Source organism: the organism of the source record quoted next, unplaced genomic scaffold (assembly GCF_019419815.1).
Source record: "Pyrus x bretschneideri cultivar Hongxiangsu unplaced genomic scaffold, Pyrus_bretschneideri_v1 Contig2, whole genome shotgun sequence".
NCBI classification, from domain to species: Eukaryota; Viridiplantae; Streptophyta; class Magnoliopsida; order Rosales; family Rosaceae; genus Pyrus; species Pyrus x bretschneideri.
The window spans coordinates 9018486-9030934 of record NW_025999501.1 but is presented as its reverse complement, the minus strand read 5'-3'; the positions used below and the strand labels follow the sequence as shown (position 1 = coordinate 9030934).

The 12449-nt window shown below is 37.9% G+C and overlaps 2 protein-coding genes across 3 annotated transcripts; both read right to left on the bottom strand.

The window, feature by feature from the left end:
* Positions 1 to 3362: 3362 nt before the first annotated feature.
* Positions 3363 to 8194, bottom strand: LOC103962329 (importin subunit alpha-4). Of its 2 annotated transcripts, XM_009375028.3 has the most exons (11): positions 7803 to 8194; positions 6996 to 7092; positions 6816 to 6907; positions 6597 to 6728; positions 6013 to 6198; positions 5683 to 5846; positions 5473 to 5551; positions 5182 to 5310; positions 4186 to 4313; positions 3660 to 4070; positions 3363 to 3592 (listed from the first exon to the last, which is right to left on the bottom strand). In XM_009375028.3, exons 1-10 carry the CDS (start codon positions 8019 to 8021, stop codon positions 3692 to 3694), a joined length of 1605 nt encoding a protein of 534 aa, XP_009373303.2. In that variant the 5' UTR covers positions 8022 to 8194; the 3' UTR covers positions 3363 to 3592; positions 3660 to 3691. The 2 variants fall into 2 exon arrangements, with proteins under 2 accessions (XP_009373303.2, XP_009373302.2); XM_009375027.3 differs by having other exon boundaries at positions 3363 to 4070.
* Positions 8195 to 8773: 579 nt separating this feature from the next.
* LOC103962328 lies at positions 8774 to 11154 on the bottom strand. Its single transcript, XM_048583344.1, has 4 exons — positions 10947 to 11154; positions 9878 to 10735; positions 9104 to 9204; positions 8774 to 9000 (listed from the first exon to the last, which is right to left on the bottom strand). Exons 2-3 carry the CDS (start codon positions 10410 to 10412, stop codon positions 9182 to 9184), a joined length of 558 nt encoding a protein of 185 aa, XP_048439301.1. The 5' UTR covers positions 10413 to 10735; positions 10947 to 11154; the 3' UTR covers positions 8774 to 9000; positions 9104 to 9181.
* Between the last annotated feature and the right edge of the window lie 1295 nt (positions 11155 to 12449).

The following is a 12449-nucleotide window of genomic DNA, read 5'->3' as shown; positions in this document are numbered from 1 at the left end:
CACTTCCTATGTTGGTTCTGTTGCAGGTGATAAACCACAGTTCCATTTCGTTACTGAAACTGCAGCTAGGAAGTCCATATTGCAGAAGGACCTCTCATCAGATATGAAGTCTGGTTCTAGTTCCACAGAATCCTAGCATATTTATAATTGAATTGTAAATCCTACTCCTGTATTGATTAGTTGTGTTCTCCTATAAATATTAATGAAATCCGGCTCACTCATTTTTGAGTTGAGTTCTACAAATACATTCTTCTATCTTTCATGGTATCAGAGCCCGAGTCTAACGACAAAGGTTCATGTTTCAAATAATTTTTTTTTCCTTCTTTCCTCAGACATGGCGTCCTCCTGTAATGTACTGGAGGAATCAGGTGGATCAGCCTATAATGTACTGCAGGAACCACAACAAATGGAGACTGAGACTCTTCACACGCTGAGCCCTCACCTCAGCTGTCTTGGAGACAGGGTAAGGTCCATAATCTTAATCTCTTTTGAACATAAGTTCTTGCACATCCTGCATTTGCAGTTGGATTCTGAAAAGTTGAAAGTAGAGGTCAATATTTATGTTTCTGAACTTGATCTTGACATGTTGCCTTGGGGCTCCAAAAACATTTCGCAAATGTCACAACTTATGATTGTTTTGCAACATCTTCAAGAAGCGACCAATTCGTACCTGCACCAGTGGTCATTTTGTTGAAAAAAAATGGATTGAAACTTTGAGACACAGAAAGGAATGTGATTGAAAGTAGTTGAGAAAATATGAAATTGTTGTGTAAGGTATAATGAGAAGGTATTTATAGAAAAGTAAAAACAATTTTTTTAAAAAAAATTTCAATTTTTTTTTTAATTTTTTACAACTTTTTTAAAATTTTTATTCAACTAATTAATCTCTGCCGTTGGATATAAAAAATTTTGAATTCCAACACTCCAGATTGTGCCAAGTGTCACAACGGTAACTTTTCTTAATTTTAAAACTATTTTTTTCTTTTATTTTTTTATTTATAAAGCATATTAATATCCACCGTTGATCTCAGATCAAACGGTTGATATTAAATAAGACTTTTTTTTTTTGACCGTTGAGATCGAACGGTCCAAATTAAAGATCCGTTGAGATTGAACGGACTGTGGGAAGCCATGTGGCTTCCCAACGGTCATTGAAAAAGCAATTTTTTTTTTTCTGATTTTGTGTCGGCGACGCGCCCCCATGCGCGATTGGGGTGCACGCGCCTGACAGAAAAAAAATTAAAAAAGGCCCGACGCCAGGCTGACGCCAGCGCTGGCGTCACAGGGCCTTAGGCTCTCGGGCTGGCAATTCTCCACGGGCCTGAAGCTCGAGCCTCCACCTTCACTCGGACTCTCCAACGCTGAAGCCGGTCCACAGGGCCTCGGGCCCCTTTTCTCTCCCCCGTCCCCCGAGCAACCAGCAACGTTGGGCTTGCTCTAAGGAATGCGAAGGAAGAAAAACGGTTCAGTTGGTCATAGGTTTAGCTAGGATCTGTTGCGCTGGTCATGGTTTTAGCTAGGATCTGTGGGTGTGTGCAGTGGTTAGGGTTTTTGGGGGAGAGAATAATAAAAAAAAAGGGTGTGAGGAAGAGGTTGGTTTGTGAAATAATGTTCGTGAAACTACACTTATACTAGATAGAGCCAGTTATAGCAAATGATTCTTGAACTTTAGTTAAACTAACCACACATTTACACACCAACCAAACTTCAAAATACACAGCAAACTTTAAAATATACACCAACCAAATTTCAATGGACAAACCAACCAACCAAACTTCAATATATACAAATCGACTAGCTAAACTTCAATACACGCACCAATCAAACTTCAATACACACACCAACCAAACTTCAATATACAAACAAAATCCAACCAAACTTCAATACACTACCAACCAAGTTTCAATACGCACAACCAACCAAATTTCAATGTTGAATTTTTTTTTGTTTTGGCCTTTGGATTGCTATTTTAGTAGAAAATTGATAGTTAAACATTTAAGCTGTTAAAAAGTAAAAGATTTGCTTGCACGGATGACCATTTGGATTGCTGGAAATGTTTCCTTGAGATTGTTGGAAAAAATAAACACCAAACAAAGATCAATAAATCCAGGATTATAATAAGTAATGAAACAACACAAAAACAAACACACAAGCAGAAGTCATCGTTCGTTCTAATTCCGCGTAAACACAAACAAGAGCGATAATTTGCCTTACTAGAAGTATGGAAACGCAAAATAAAATGAACAGCCGCTTGAAGCCATAGCACTTCCATCAAATTCGATAGACGAGGCTATGTGCAAAACCAAAAACACTGGTTCTTGGCAGTGAGGGAAAATCAGATTGAGGTTTGGCAATCCATCAAATGGAGGTGAAAAACCTACAACTATCGATGATTTGTGTCTGCGGGTTCTCAATCTTATCCGACCCCTCGCATTCATCGATGATTTGTGCATAAAGAGTTCAAAGTTGAAACTCATTAATATTTTTTAAGACCCCAAAAATCTAAGGTCGAGTTAGTAAGTAGACGCACTAAAATGCCTGCTAGTAGTCGTACTGACAACGAGGTTTTAGTATAGGATGGTTTTAAGAAGATCAAATTTCTAACCAAATGATGTGTATGTTAATAATTAGATTATTACGTTGAAATTGAATAACGTGTTTATTTTATATTGATTAAATATTATTTAATTTGTAAATTTAAATTAAAAATTTGATTTCTTTAACATTATCTTATAGAATATTACAAAATAATTTTGTATAAATAGGATATTGATACGAAAGGCAGCATGGTCAAATCACATGGAAAAGGTAAGTACAGAAGGGAAGAATATGGCCGCTTCTTAACCCCTAACAATCCCCAACAAAGAAAAAACTCCTCTCTCCGCCGCAAAGCCATGAAACCCTCTCTATCTCTGTCTGTCACCCACTGGCATACCCATGAAACGCCGGTCCAAAGCCAGATCCGAGGCTAAGAGCCTCCTCAGATCAGGATTCAAGGCCAAGAAGAGACTCCTCGGATCAGGATTCAAGGCCAAGAGCCTCCCCGATCAGGATCCAGTCATAGGATGAATCCAGCCCGACCGCAGAAGCTCCGAGGTGAGATCCGACTTGTAATAGGATTGTTGTGTTACAACGAATGAATGGATTGAAATTACATGAACCATGGTTCTCAAATTGGAAGTCATTTGATTTTGTTTCATTCGATCCAAAAGCTAAAAATAAACAAAGATGAGCGCACATGGGGAGAAGCGGATTTTTACAAAAATCAGTTCCTATTAGTGATGGCGTATTGAAACATTCCCAAATGCTTTCTAGACTTTCCCAAAAACGTTACATATAACTCTTGAAAATGGTGGAAAAAATAAACACGAAACAAAGATCAATAAATTTAGGATTCTAACAAGTAATGAACAACACAGAAACAAACACATAGGGCAGAAGCCATAATTTTAGTTCTAATTCCGCGTAAACACAAAAGCGACAATTTTCCTTACTAGGAAGTATGGAACCGCAAAATAAAATGGGCAGCCGCTTGCAGCAGTAGCACTTCTATCAAATTCGATGGACGAGCCTATGTTCAAAACCAACAACCCTGGTTCTTGGCAGTGAGGGAAAATCAGAATGAGGTTTTGGCAATTCATCAAATGGAGGTGAAAAACCTGCACTGCTAGAAACCTAAACCACATTTTGTTCATCCGAAATTGAAGCCACCCGGAGGAGGGTTGGGCTGGTTTGCTCCGAAAGTAAAACCTTGTTGATTTCCACTTCCATTCCCATTCTCCTGGACTTCCTCATCTTCTTCGGTCCAATATCTCTCCAAGAGCTTGACAGCCTTCTCGTAAATTTCATGGTTATCATGCGTCTGCAGATTCTCAATCTTATCCGACCCCTCGCATTCATCAATGATTTGTGCATAAAGATTGATCCCACCATTCATTCCCATATTTTTGTCAGCCTCACCCACCTTGAGAATGTTCTCAAGGCCTTCAAGGCACACTGTTACAATCCTTGGATCTGGGCAAATGAGAAGATCGCATAGCGGTTTAATACAACCTTGGGTCACCAAGAATCTGCAAGAAACATTAAACATGATTGTAAAATATTGGAAAAATTAAAAAATATAACAGGAGCACAATCTTATAATGAATCTAATAGACATATTCCAGTGGTAAGCGTAGAGCTTACTGAATTTGTTCATGAGATCCTCCAGAAGTGGCATTTGAGATGGCCCACGCAGCCTCCTTTTTTATGTCAAACTCTGCATGTTGGAGAAGTTGCACAAGTGGGAAGATGATACCAGCGTCTATCACAGCCTGTTAAATAGTAACCGATATACAGTAAAATGCAAGGGATGTATCAAGAAAAATCATACGGATCAAATTAATCCTGAGATAAGCCAAGCTACAGGATCAAGTAAATTTCCTTGCATCAAACGGGATTAAACACACATATACATTTGCAGAGGCCACACAAAACTTATCAAGAAGTATAAGCATTTTCTTTGCAATGTAATGATATAACTTGCAGGAAACAAAATACGTCAAAGCAAAATAAAAGTGTTACTAAATAACCAATTAAAAATATTTCTCTTGTGACAACTAGCTATGTTATGCATACTCAATAGAGTGCGGGGACCTTACCTAACAACTCCCCAGCCTAGCTTCCACTAAATAAAAGAGTAATGCCACACAACCATCTTACTTGTAAAGAAGATTATGCACCACCAGACCAGACATCCACCCAAAACATGAACACTGTAGTATAGTGGATTTTGTAGGTGCCATGCATTGATCAAATGCACGAGATAAGTATTACTTATGTTGCGTTTCAAACTTTGGATTGGTACTTTTTAAAAGAAAAGATTTGAATGACTTCCCAAACTATATTGTCTAAGTATTAGCATTTATATGAATGCAATCCACGTGTTAAATGCAGTGTCTGGAACATGATAAACTTCGAATGCTCAAGAAATATATATTTTTCATATTCTCTTAGTTCGGGCCCAAATCCTGAAGAAAGCTAAAAAGCACTGTTTTTCGGTTCATGAAGAAAGAGTGTCAAAAATTTCTTTTCATGCTTATCTTTTAATACTAGATGCATACAATTTAAACTAAGTAATCAAATCCATATCCCTAATTTCAATTACACATCTCTAAAATGTAATTAAGCAGAACTTTATACCTGTATTTGACCTTTATTTCCAGCTGTGATATTTGAAATTGTCCAACAAGCTTCTTTCTTGATGCTCTTTTTGTGATTTTGCTTGAGAAGTTGATTGAGGCAACTGAGAACTTGGTTGTCAATAGCATACTGGAAAATATAAAGGGGTCAGTTTGTTGCTATATATAAGTGAAGAAAAATTAAGGCATTATATGAAAAATAAAAATTTTAAACAAGACTCCCATTCAGCAAGAAGAACAGATTTCAGATGATATTAGGCTCTAAAGGGTATATAACTATTAGTGTTAATACCTGAGTCTGGGCATCATCACCAGTAACAATGTTACCCACTGTCCGAAGAGCAGGTATAAGAACCGTAGGCGATGGATGACTGCCATAAGCAAATTGTAGTAAACAAAAACACACCCAAGGTGAATATGCCAAAGAACTATTCTGAAGTATATCAAACCATTGAAGACCAATGCCATATGTGAATAGTTTGTAGAGGGTTTAGAGACTTACAGCAAAAGCTCCACAAGCCGTGGGCATACGCCTGTGTCAATCACAGCTTGAATTTTGTCATTTGAACCATCAGAGAGATAGGATAGGGCCCAGCAAGCGTCTGTCAAGACTTCTTCATCATTCAAGTAAATGAGATGTTTTAGAAATGGCAAGGCAGGCTTCACCTGTAAAGAGAACATGCCGATAACCAAGCAGAAAGGGTACTTATTACAGTTATGATAAGGCATCAACCCAAATTATTCTACGAAGGGATAACAGATGACATTTAAAACAGACAACTGCTGCATCTATAAAGTTTTAACAAAAAAGAAGTCTTCAATGAGTCCAAACCTGATCAAATGGGGTTGGTGGTTTTCCGCGACAAAAGTTAGATAGAGTCCAAGTAGCATTCCTCATCATGGATAACTTTGAATTTTCATTTAATTGAGCTAGCAATGGCATCAGTGCACCTTGTCCAAGAACAAGATCCCTGCAGTTTGGTGAGTCACCAGCAACATTGCCCAGAGCCCATACTGCCTGTTCAGGAAACAAGAAATCAAGGATCGTCACCTAGTAAAGTCGAATAAGTAGAAATATCTGACAGTAAAAGGAAGGGAAGCTATGAATATAGAATCGTAAAACTTAGAACCTAACAAAACATATACCAAAATAATGAGCAGGATAATTCATAAAACTTATAGATATTGGAAATATTCCAAGATATGCAAGCCTCATAATTATTTAGAATGTCCAGAGACATTTTCCACTGCGCACTGAAGTCAATGAAATTTCTGAACCTTGCTATTAACTTATATAGTGAAATTGGAAAATTAATGACATTCATGACTCAAAAAATTTCAGAAAGTGCAAAAGCCTAATTAGCAATGCTCTCAATCTCAGGTCAATGAAACTTGTGAAAGGTAAGGAGAAGGAACCTGCTCTCTGACATCATCACTGCCAGAGCTAAGAAGCTGCACAAACATGGGGACCGCACCATGCTCAATAACGACTCGTGTATGCTCTGATGTTCCAGATGCAACATTGGTCAAAGCCCATGCGGCTTCAAACTGCATATAAAGATGTAAGTCAACCTCAGTGTTTGATTACACCCTTTAAGGATAATTTCACTTAAACAAGAAATAAAGTTTCCGTACTTGCAGTTGGGGCAAATCATGTCTTCCAAGAAACTCAACAAACCGAGGGACAGCACCAGTTTTTATAACCTCATCAATAGGAGGGCTGCGCTCTACACAAAAATGAAAAACAAACCTCAAACAGACCTTTTACCATATCGGAAAGAAAATGAACTTGAAGCATTTGATCTGCAATCATACCGATTGATAATAACTTCCTAAATTGAGTAGTAGCGTCCAATTGCAGTGCAGGATCGTTAGACCATACTCCTTGCACCATTGACGGGATACTTTCCAGCTGTTAAACAATACCAACATCAATTAAAGACCAAACCTTTTAATATAACATCAAATAGCAAGAAGAGGAAACGTAAAGAGTGAACTTTATCTCATTCAAGATTCTCCTTTTCCCAGACTTAAAACAAAAATGAAACAAACTATATAACTTACTCTAAAGAAAGAGGAACATTATCCGATGCCTTAACCCTAAGTGTAAAAAGTTTATTACAACATAGAGAGCATGAACTGATAACTTCCTGCTTCCAGTTATCTTCTCAACAAACACATTCATTCAAATGAATTCCAAACACTATGTAGAGTTTTGAGCCATGCTTTTCTCAAATCGAAAATACTTTCAGATATCATGTATCATTCGGCACTTTCCAAACTAGTTGTGCTATTCTTTAAATGCTCAATAATTCAGCACTTCCTTTCACTTTCCCACAGTTTCTCTGTACTCATGCAGAACAGAAAAAAAAATCCATCGAAATCCGAAATACGCATACAAAGATCGATTAACCCTTACAATCAACTTCTTATTAAACGGTAATTCCCATTTCAATTCCTTTCACTTTCTTAGCAACCAAGCATACGCAGATAAACTAACTAATCTCAAACAATTCCAAATAAAGCATAATTCAAATCCCCTAATCACTAATCAAAAAGAACAAAACACAAATTAAAGCTAAGAACTTTCAAACAAAAATCAGCAAAAATACGAAGCAGTACCCTCTTCTCCAAAACGACGGTGGACTGGGACCCATCAAGCAGCTGCTGCTGGGACTGACTCAAACCTTCCCTCCTTTTCTTGAGCAAACTATCCTCCCGCTTATTCTTCCTGATCTCCACCAAGTTGTCTTCCCTCCTCCGCCGCGCTTCCTCCGCGTCGACCCCCGTCTTGTACGATTTCTTCCGCACATCGGTCCTCGTGCCCGGCCGCAGAGACATTACGTTTCGGATTCGTGGGGTTTTGCTTCGCTTCTGGGTTTCTGCGTTATTGCGCCCGCCGATTGTTCGATGAAATTACTCGGACAGGGCCACAGCGAAGCAACAAGGGAATCGGATATCGGAGTGCGCGTGAGTAGGCGGGAATATAATAGGAGGGTTTGAGGCTTGGCCGCGATCTTATGTAAGTTCGTATATATTCGTATACGACGCGTGTACGGAAATGTGATTTAAATTCGTCTTGACGAGAACCGAACCTAAAACTGTAGTATTAAGCGACCAATCAATTATAATATAACAAAAATATGTAAAATCTTATTGTCCATTGTATGGCGTCAAACCTCACGTGTGACCCATTATGCTTAAAATAACTATAGGTAGAAGATATCTAGTTTTGATATAAAAGGTATCCCATCACACATTCATAACGGAATGTTCTCTCTCACCATACAGTTCCAGTACCGCATGAGGTGGCAAGGTGCTTTTTGTTTCTGTAAAATCGGTGGCCCCAAGGAATTCTTCCATGGGAGTTTGGATCGGGTTTGGAGTTCCAAACCTCTGCTGGCTTTTTGTTTGTCAATCTCTTGTATTTTTATTTTTGAATAAATTATGTTAGGGACGGGCACCTCGGTTGCAGAAGGTATCAGGAAGGGAGGTTGTATCGACGGAGAAAGTATGTGTAAGGGATGAAACCTGCGATCGAACAGGATGCAGACGTGCAATTGAGCAAGATGCAGGGGCAGCAAAACTTCGGATTATCTTTCAACAATAAAATTAGTAGAGTGGAATGCAAACTTCGGTGCACAAGGTTTTACAAAATTTATAAAAGCCGAATCTGCTCAACCCCAATGTACTTGAGTAGGTGAAAAAGAAAATTGAATGTAGACAACCAGTGCCAGTTACACCTCAGAGACCATGACTAAGGAAAAGAAATGTAGCTGTGATGATTTCATATGCCTCTTCTTGTCTTGCACTACGCCGCCTACAAGCAAAACGAAGGATCTTCCTAGATAAATCGAACGGTATGAAAATAAGCTGAAGACGGTATTCAGATTCTACATCAGAAGTTGGAAAAAGAACTTTACCTTGTAAAGAGAGAGCCAGCCTATGAGTTGCACTCGCAGATGGGGTTGTCTGTACTGTGGGATTTATGAAAACGTAGTTCATGCACGAGAACCCAAGATTCCTGAAGTCAACGATAAACATACGTGAAACTGTGTCATGCTTATTAAATTGTAGGCATGTATTACAAACAAAAAGAAACCGGATTCAACAACGAGTAGTTGGTTATCATCTTATCTCCCTATTGGTGATGCCATTGCTACTTCTGGTATAATATTTTGTAATATGTCTTTTGACACACTGAAATTCATGAACAAAATACTCTCAAGTGGTATATTGAATCCTAACGATGAAAATTACTTTGCGGTTGAAGTACTAGACATTTCAAGAACTTCCGTAATTGAACAAAACAATATTGAACTTGAAGAGAGATTATGAAATGAGTAAAATGGGATTTGTAGCTCTGAAACCATCCAAATAAGGAGAAAATGTTAGTGAAGAAAAAGTGAGTGTTATCGCTGAGAAAAGTTACAGAAGTATATTGACAGAGTGTTAAGACCAAACTATAGTAAATTCTAATTATGGCCTTCTGTGGATAAAAAAGTTACAGAAGTATATCGATAGTGGTAAATATATGAAAAACGATATAGAAAAAAAATTCCATGGCCAAAATCTAAACAGAATTGACTCAGCTTAAGTACAAAATTTAGACCTTATTGTCATGGAAATATGTCAGCCCAAGAAGAGTAACATAAAAAATCAAAACAAGTAGTAACCACAAGCAGAGAAAGAATTACCTTGAAAGATTATCACCAAGAAGAAGATAGCGGTTACGACCATTGCCAAAAAGTTGATCTTTGACGACGAGGTTTTATCAGCTTTCATTCTCTTCAATGCATTCATTCTTTCTCTCCTTGCACGCCGCAACCTCGCACGCTTTGAAATTTCGTTGACCAATTCTATATCAGCTGCATGTAATGATGGCCCTGTAGGAGGCCGAGGTGGCTTGGGATGCTTCTTAGGGATCTTCTTTTTCTGTTTATCTCCCATTCTATTCTCCATTCCTCCTTCTGCCATTTTCCCCGTGCTACTAGCTAACATATCCATATTCTCACCAATACTCAAAACATTCTTGCTTGTGCTTAGCTCATCACTAGCTGCTATTGATCCATCAACATACAAGTATCCACTTCTTGCCCTAGCCATTGTTTTCCTGGGACGTTTACCATCTGAACTTGACTCTTCATGTAATTCTTCTTCATCGGAGCTTTCAGTGTCACCACTTTCCAAGTCAAAATCCAGATCACTTTCTCGAGAACCTAGTTCATCCATTACATACCTAACTTTGGACTTGCCCTCTTAGCCTCTAACACCTCAAAGCCATAAATCTTTGATTCAAACACAGAACAACCTATACAATATTTTCAGCTACGTCCGCTAAGCCATTCCTAAGATCAATGACACCTCTTTATAGCCATCAAACCCTTAATCTAAAGCAAGAAACCGTCTTTTCCTACATTACGAACTAATCATACATAAAAGCTACAAAATTTGCTTCTGAATTTCCCTAATTAAAGCTTATCCCAAACAGCGAAAAGGGTTTACAACAGTGTCATCAACCTAACCTCAAAAAAGTGCCCATTTGTTCTCATATCCTGGCATTCAACACAAAATACCAAAAATACAAAAAATTAACACAACAAAACTGTCGAATAACTACGAAATGTTTATCCGATTAAAAATGCAGTTTGTAATAGGTTAAACACAAACAATAATCATATTCCAATAACCCTATAACCTTCATGGTTTGTTTGGCACCCGAGAACAAGCAAGAAAACAAAAGCAATTTATGCAATTTTAACTCACATTTTCTGATTGTAAGGATAGGGAACATAAAATCCAACTCGCATATAATAATACACTTCTCGATTGGGTTGCCCAATTCCCCATTTCAATCCAAGTAAAGAGAAAGACAATGCGGATTGTAATTTTCCCGAAGCTTGTTAATTTCTTCCTTTATTCAGCATTTTCTCGGGAATTTGAAAAGGCATGATCGGAATCGTAATGGTATGAAAGCACGTACCTTGCGGCTGCAGAGCGAAGGCTGGAGGAAGGAGAGACGGGCAGGCAGCCAGCTGAGAGCTTAATTGGGGCTATTTCGAAAATATAGAACAAGACTCGGGGTTACTATGGAATGATGACCTAGGACCACCGCTGTGCCCTTATAGACGACACGCCGTATCTGTTTCTATTTTTGGCCAGTTTCCTTCATTTTTGTTGTTCTTTTTGGTACACAAGTCAATGAGAAATGATTTTTTACCGTTATCTACAGTAGGTTATTGATGTTAATGGAAGAATTTTGTCGTTAGATAAATGTTGTGGAAAATCTCTCAAAATGAGATTTTTCATGAATTTTCAGCCTATCTTATATTTTTGACATAATATTTTATAATGTTGATACTAGAATGGACGTTAAACTGGAGTCTGTAAAGATTCTTACTTTTAAGATATTCCCTTTAGCATGTACTTAACAAAGTTATTCTCAAAACAAGATGACTTGTATACCTGTTTGTATTAAAAAGTTATTGATATTACATTATCGATTGTATTAAAAAATTATTGATGTTACTTTTCATAGAGATGATCATTGAAAATGAAAAGAACAAAAGTGAATTAAAATAAACAAGTTTTAAGAAGGAATGTGGATAGTTTTGAGCAAGAGAATTTGACGCTCCTCTTACCACTTTTAAGAACTAACCTTTCAAAAGACAACACAGGTTTAAAAAGTAGAGAATTTGAAACTAAAAAGTCAAGTGCAAAAATCTCGATCCACAAGTGTAACCAAGATTATTCATCAAATTAAGAAAATTAAAAGGATCAAACATAAAATCCATCCGGCCGTAAGCACATATTAAAGCATTCCCAAGAGCTTGTCACCAATAAGACAAGTAGCAGCATAAACATCATGAACTGCATGCTTGATCTCCTCCTCTGAGAAAACTACTTTACCACTCCAATGAGGTTCCTGAAACAGCTCAACATATTGTGCTGCGGGTGGCTTAATATCCAGACCAACTTCAAGTCCCAACTCTTCGACCTTACAGCACCAGGCGAGTTTAGGTTTCTTCAAAACCCTAGCTGCCAAATGACCGAATCCTACCCCTACCCCTACCTTACAAACAAGAGAATGCCTATTAAAACGCTGAAGTTTGTACTCTGATACACCTACAAAACAGATGGTGCTGTCAGAGAGAAGTTGCCAGAGTTCTTTACAATAACGTAAGGTGCAACCGTCACTGTTAATCGCTGGGATAACCAAGCAGCGATTTCCAGCACAAAGAAGCAACTGTTCGACGTCTCGTTATATAG

Bases quoted from the DNA above. Each gene is read 5' to 3' on its own strand.
- LOC103962329 (XM_009375027.3), bottom strand. From the start codon at position 8,021: ATGTCTCTGCGGCCGGGCACGAGGACCGATGTGCGGAAGAAATCGTAC. The intron at 7,093-7,802 runs GTACTGCTTCGT...ATTGTTTAACAG, and splicing joins CCGTCGTTTTGGAGAAGAGG to CTGGAAAGTATCCCGTCAAT. The intron at 5,311-5,472 runs GTATTAACACTA...TATATTTTCCAG, and splicing joins GTGATGATGCCCAGACTCAG to TATGCTATTGACAACCAAGT.
- LOC103962328 (XM_048583344.1), bottom strand. From the start codon at position 10,412: ATGGATGAACTAGGTTCTCGAGAAAGTGATCTGGATTTTGACTTGGAA. The intron at 9,205-9,877 runs GTAATTCTTTCT...CGTTGACTTCAG, and splicing joins CTTGGTGATAATCTTTCAAG to GAATCTTGGGTTCTCGTGCA.